Source organism: Gymnoscopelus microlampas (genome assembly GCF_963454915.1).
Source record: "Gymnoscopelus microlampas genome assembly, chromosome: 24".
Classification (NCBI taxonomy): Eukaryota; Metazoa; Chordata; class Actinopteri; order Myctophiformes; family Myctophidae; genus Gymnoscopelus; species Gymnoscopelus microlampas.
The window spans coordinates 35,484,104-35,490,103 of NC_139961.1; the positions used below are offsets into that span (position 1 = coordinate 35,484,104).

The 6,000-nt window shown below is 41.6% G+C and overlaps 1 protein-coding gene across 1 annotated transcript in view; it reads right to left on the bottom strand.

Moving 5' to 3' along the window:
- LOC311040886 (bone morphogenetic protein receptor type-2-like) overlaps positions 1–1,986 on the bottom strand; it is a 40,968-nt gene extending 38,982 nt beyond the window's left edge. Inside the window, exon 1 of the mRNA XM_084051267.1 lies at positions 981–1,986. Coding sequence (XP_083907393.1) covers positions 981–1,077 — 97 coding nt within the window. The 5' untranslated portion in view covers positions 1,078–1,986. The remainder of the gene's footprint in view (positions 1–980) is intronic.
- Between the last annotated feature and the right edge of the window lie 4,014 nt (positions 1,987–6,000).

Sequence of the window (6,000 nt, forward strand, 5' to 3'; positions counted from 1 at the left end):
GAATGTAGTCAGTGTACACGTATTCACGCCCACACAGCATACACACTAGGCTTCATCATGGAGGGCAAATTAATCTCCACAAGACCACCCAGCACCCAACACACACAGTGTAACCACAGCGTCAAAATTCCACAGCCTAAATTACCTATCTTGTCAAGCAGTTTTCTTGCCTTCCCACGCATTCCGTTGACTTTTTCGCCCCATCCTCTGCGCCTCCCTGCCCCCTTCTCTCTCTCTTTCTACTGCTGTGCAGACCCGTCATTATCTTATCTCGTTCAAGGTTTCACAGAAGCTTGGCTGCAGCCCAAAGTCAAGAACAGGGGGGCACAACTTGGCTGACAGTGGCTGTGTTCTGGCAGTGTTTTTCCATACCTTTGTACACAGAATGATTCAGAGCAAGCCACAGGGGCAGTTAGCTAGCTACTACAGTGAACAAGGAATATCTATTAAGTTTTACTTAACTACATCAATTAGCCTAACTCCACATATGAACCAGAGAGCAAGGGAAAGCCAGATAACAGAAATGGCTAAGGGACAGACAGCCATAGGTCACACCAAACAGAGATGTGGAGAGAGAAAGAGAATGAGAGGGAAAGGAGAATATTTTTATATACAAATGATGATTAGACTGTCTTTAGTATTGTGTTCCTGCGGCAGGTGGTGGGGAATAACAATAATTCATTATTTTCGGTCTGTCTGTTAAGTGTGTAAGCTGCATAACAAAACAAACCAACGCTGTCTAGTCTAGGCTATCTGTCACCTGCACCAATCCCTGTTGTGTGTGTGTGCGTGTACAAAACACAAGACAACCAAATAAAATAAAGCAAGCATTGATTCAACACACCTTTCAATAAGAAAGTGCATTCACTCCCAAGGGGCTGAACAACAATCAATCCACAACAGGGGGCATGACACATAGGACATGAGGGTCAAAACAACAGGGCTTAGTAAACAACAACAGCAGCAGCAGCAACACTTACCAGCCACGGGGGTCACGAGAACCATCAGGCAAAGCCACACTTTGGCAAATGTCAGCATCGTGATTGGGCCCACGGCCATTGTGATGACACTGTACATGGACTTTATTATGGAGCTCCTCCAACAACAGTACAGCAACAACAGCACATCGAGAAACAGCCCAGGAGGACGTGGAAAGAAGAAGGGTAGAGCACTGCCGTCCGTTGGGTGGTGGGATCGATTGTCGTGATCAGAAAAGCAATAAATAAATATATATATATCTTGTTATCCAACACAGTGTGTGGAGCCAGGGAGAGCTTATTCTTCTTCACCACCGCCGTGCAGCTAGTAGCTCGCCTGGCTGAGCAGCAGCAGCCAGACAGTTGCTCCAGCAGCAGCTCTTCTCCAGCCCACAACGTCCATAATAATACCTGCTAGCTGCTAACATGCTAGCGTTAGCTTTAGCCCCCCCCCCCAGGAGTCTGTCTGTCTGGCGAGCGACACAAAACTTGGGAAGAGAAGAGAATTTTCCTCAAGGAAAAAGCACACACAAAACGGTCAATTCATCCGTGTCAAAACGCAGACCCCCTTCTTCTTCTCAGTGAATAAGCTCCGCCGTGATATGAACGTGTGTGTACGGCCCAGGAGGGGGGTGGCTCGGTTAAATAATAACGGAACAATAATTACTCGACCGATAATAACCGTTATAGAAGAAGAAAACAACTACATGTTATTAGTGTTAGCCGCGTTAGCATGCGAGCTAACCGCTAATGTGATTGAATCCAACTGGCGTCGCTCGAGCGTTTCATCCTCCTCCCTCAGTCTCACGCTTGCGACGTAGGAAAAAAGGCTACGGGAAAAAACGACATATTATTCGCGTGAGGTTCTTATATATATAAAAGTAATAATCGAGAGATAAAATAAAAAATAACTGTACTTTTTTTTTCTTGTCTCAAAATAATAGAAGAGGAGGAGGATGTCTCCGCTTCCTTTCCTTCCTTCCGCTAGTTGTTCCCTGGGGCGATTGGATTTGGCATTGACCGTGTGTGTTGGAACCAGTGTTGCCCGGTTTAGCGAGAGAAATAAGCAACCAGGTCTAGAAGAAAACAAACCCAAACGAAGCGACTATATATTAATAGTCCACTGTCCACGTGAGCACTTTAAACCTAAATACCGGTACATCACCTATTTCTTGAAATTACATTTATTTGGAAAAAATATTTGGAATATTTTCCAAACATTCTAACACAAATCTGGCACGGGGCTCCCCTGGCAAAAAAACATTTTCAGATGGGGGTTATATGGACAAATACATATTAATTTGGGGGTCCATGTCCATGACATGAAAATATTTGAGAACCACTGGTAATAATTATTTAAAAAAATTGGAAGTAAGCCTAAATAAGCAACTGCACTTTAGAAACAAGCCCAAAAAACGCAACCCGCAACTATCGATATTTACAAGCAACTTTATAGAAAAACAAGACCAAACTAAAGTCGCTTATCATAAGCGGACATGGCAACCCTGTTTGGGACTCCGCAGGGACAGACAGAGGGGGACAGACGCACAGACGAGGGGAACGCCTCATTTGCTGCTTCGTCTGGGATCAATTCCACTTTCTTTTTTCGAACATCCGATCTACAGTGAATACGGAAACGGGTTGTGTGCCTCTTTGCCTCCATGCATGTGTGCGTTGCAAGTTACCGGATACAGTAGGCGGGCTATAAGGCCGGATGCGGGTACTGAGCCATGAATAGACACCAGGCTTTCCACAAGTGCTGCGGGAAAGCCTGGTGACGCGAGGTTCTGTCTGGACTGTTCGTCTCCAGGATCAGGTTGCGTGCGGGTGGGAGGGTCTCTAAAATGTATAATCCGTGGTATGACGGTGTCGTGTGCCAAAAAAAAAGAAAACCCTAAAACAATGGTGCTCAAAAAATGTTCAGGTCAATGACCCCCAGATTTTATTATCATTATTATGTACTTGAACGTGGACAGCCGTCAGAATGTATTTTGGGAAAAATGTGTGTTCAAATGTAAAAGAAAAAAAAGAAGAAAGAAATCAGATTTTTTTTCCTCACATAATTATTTTCAAGATTTAGCAGACCTACAAGTTCACACAACACATGGCACCTCCACGTGTTGTGAGCTTGAAGATCGACTACTTTCAAATAGCTGTTGTGAAAACTGATTTTGATGCTTGCTATATTAAGTAATTTTGGATCCATGGGGATCCCCGGATTCCACTTTGAGAACCACAGCCCTAAAATACAAACACAAATAACAGATTTACAGGCTAACAACGCATTTAATTTGCTATGCTGTTAGCTTGTAGATCCGTTATTTTTATTTGAGAGACACTTTCATATTTATTACTTATAGGTATATGAACATATTTCATAATGAAATGAAATACAAAATAACAACAAAAATGTATCATATGAAACAAAATAAATAAATAAAATTAGTGTGGATGTGAGAGTAAAATATGAACCCATGGCCCAGAGGGCGGACGGAACTGTCTGGGATTGGCTGGCTACGTTGGTCGTCATGGCGACTGCGAGCTCGACCTGTGTGGTTGTGGGCGCGCATTAGCAGCAATTATGAAGAGGAGAATTCCTTTGAAAATGTAGCTTACTTGGCCTAGCTATTAATGTCCAACTACATCGACTCTAGTTTAGTTACTCAAAGGACGAGGCTACTTCACCCACTTTAATTTTCTTCGTATAATTGGTCGTCACTAATGTTCATTATAATATGGTACCATTTGTGTCTACTCTGTGTATCAGAGGAGGGCTGTGGACAGTTCAGAAACCTGCGCAGTGACATCATCGATGGGGATTGGAGAATACAAGCTAATATAAACTGCAGGCTTTCTACTCCTGGAAAGCTAGCAAGCTATAATGAAAGTCATTGTTCTCACGTTAATGAAAATCTAAATAATTGTTTTTAAATCTTGTTTTAAAAAATAATCTGCCAAATGATGATGTTTCTGAAGTGTCCACAGCCCTCCTATATGAGACACAGACCAAGTAGATTTTTTTGTTTACCATTTTATCAGCATTAATGAGGACCCATGAAGATAAGCTGAAAATGGGTGAATGGGTTAAGCCTGTTTTGCATCACTAGAGTGAGCTATGAGTGAATTCTGTGGCAAGTCACCATGTTCATCAATTTAAACTCTTGTTTGAGGTATGTATGATTGTGATTGCATATAAGTTTCATTAATAAAGTTGGTGTCTGACTCTCTCTGAGTTATAAACAGTTAGTTTAGCTAACCCCTGAAAGGTCTCACCGAATGTAAACTATTATGTCTAAACAAATTAGTTACGTATGGTATAGGGTGTATATCATTGTAAGTAATTAGTTTCAGTCCACGAAGAAGACCAGACATTAGAGAACGCTGTCTCGTACCTGACAACTAGCCAATCACAGCGCGACTATCACTCCGGAGTCCGGGCCATAGAGGTATAGGTCCGGGCTATGGGGTCAAGAAGACTCCAGACTTATTATAAGACGCCCCCGTCCTGCAGACTACAGATATGACACCCTCAAAACATAATGACTGAACTTCGTTCTCTAGTGTTACTTTACTGCCACTCTGTGTTCACATTTGGTCCAATAGCTGAATAGCATAGCTACATGATATTCCACTGATGGAACGGTGTCATTAACATGATGTATTGATGATCCACGCGGGGGCAGTACTGACCCGCGTTTAGTTATGGAGCGCCAGTGATGGTAAGTAACTAAGTACATGTATGATGTACATGTACTCAAGTACTGTATTCAAGTACAGTATTGAGGTATTTTTTACTTTACTAGAGTATTTCCAATTTTCAGTACTTTTACTTCTACTCCACTACATCTCAGAGTCAAATATTGTACTTTTTACTCCAGTACAATTATTTGAAAACTTTTAGTTACTAGTTACTTTGTAGATTTGCATTATTATCACAAAACATACATTAACCACTTCAGCCTATATTTCAACTTTGGCTATTTTCAAAGCATTTTTACATTTTGAAACTTGTGAATGAAGGCTCTGTTCCATTCTAGTCATGGTGCTAATACTGTTCATGTTGGCTCACTGGAGACACTGCTACACCAGTGGGTCCCAAAGTGTGGTCCAGGGACCCTCATGGTTCCTTGAGGGGGTCCCAAATGGCCCCTTGTATGTAACTCTGAGAGCGTACAAATGGTGGACCCGTAAGGGTCCATTTGGTTCCTCAGGCTCAGAGTTATGGGGGTGCTACACTAAACGGAACAGTGCCTTAATTAGCGTCATTGCTGTGAAGGAAGTAGGAAGAGGCCCAATTTCTTTCCAATATGGCTGCTGTGCATAGAGCCTATTCACAGGGATATAGTCATTTAGTTTTATGCTTTACAATAAATAAATACAAATAACAGCCTTCAAAGTGAAAAGAATGCAGCTATTTCTAGTATTCTAAAGACTGATGAATGACTGTATGAGGGCTGTAATGAGGCGTTCAAACATAAGAATGCAACGAATTGCATGTATGTAGTCCATGTTTATAATTATTAACAGTGTTTTAGCCGGATAAATTAGCCCACTAAAGTGCTGTGGTGGTCTGGTGGAAGAAGTACTCAGATATTTTACTTAAAAGTAAAAGTAGCAATACCACAATATAAAAAAATACCCTGTTTCAAGTAAAAGGCCTGTGTTCAAAATGTTACTTGAGTAAAAGTACAAACGTATTGGCATTGAAGTACCCCCAAAAAAGTAGTCGCGATGCAACGTGTTGTGAGCTTGTAGATCGGCTATTTTCAAATAGCCTAGGTATAAAATAGGGCTAAAGTGGTTAATGTATGTTTTATGATATAATTGTAGTGTAGGATAGTTAGTTTGGCTGGTTGGGAAGCTGTGACCACTGTGGTGCATTGGTTAAAATGCAGCGGCCTCTTCTCTTTGAGGGTGTTTATTATAACACTGGGTTAAAGAAGACTGTCCAAAACACAGTGCCAAATCGCAAATAATAATGTACAGTCCAGATCAAAACCAGGAATAACATGTCAAGCATGAA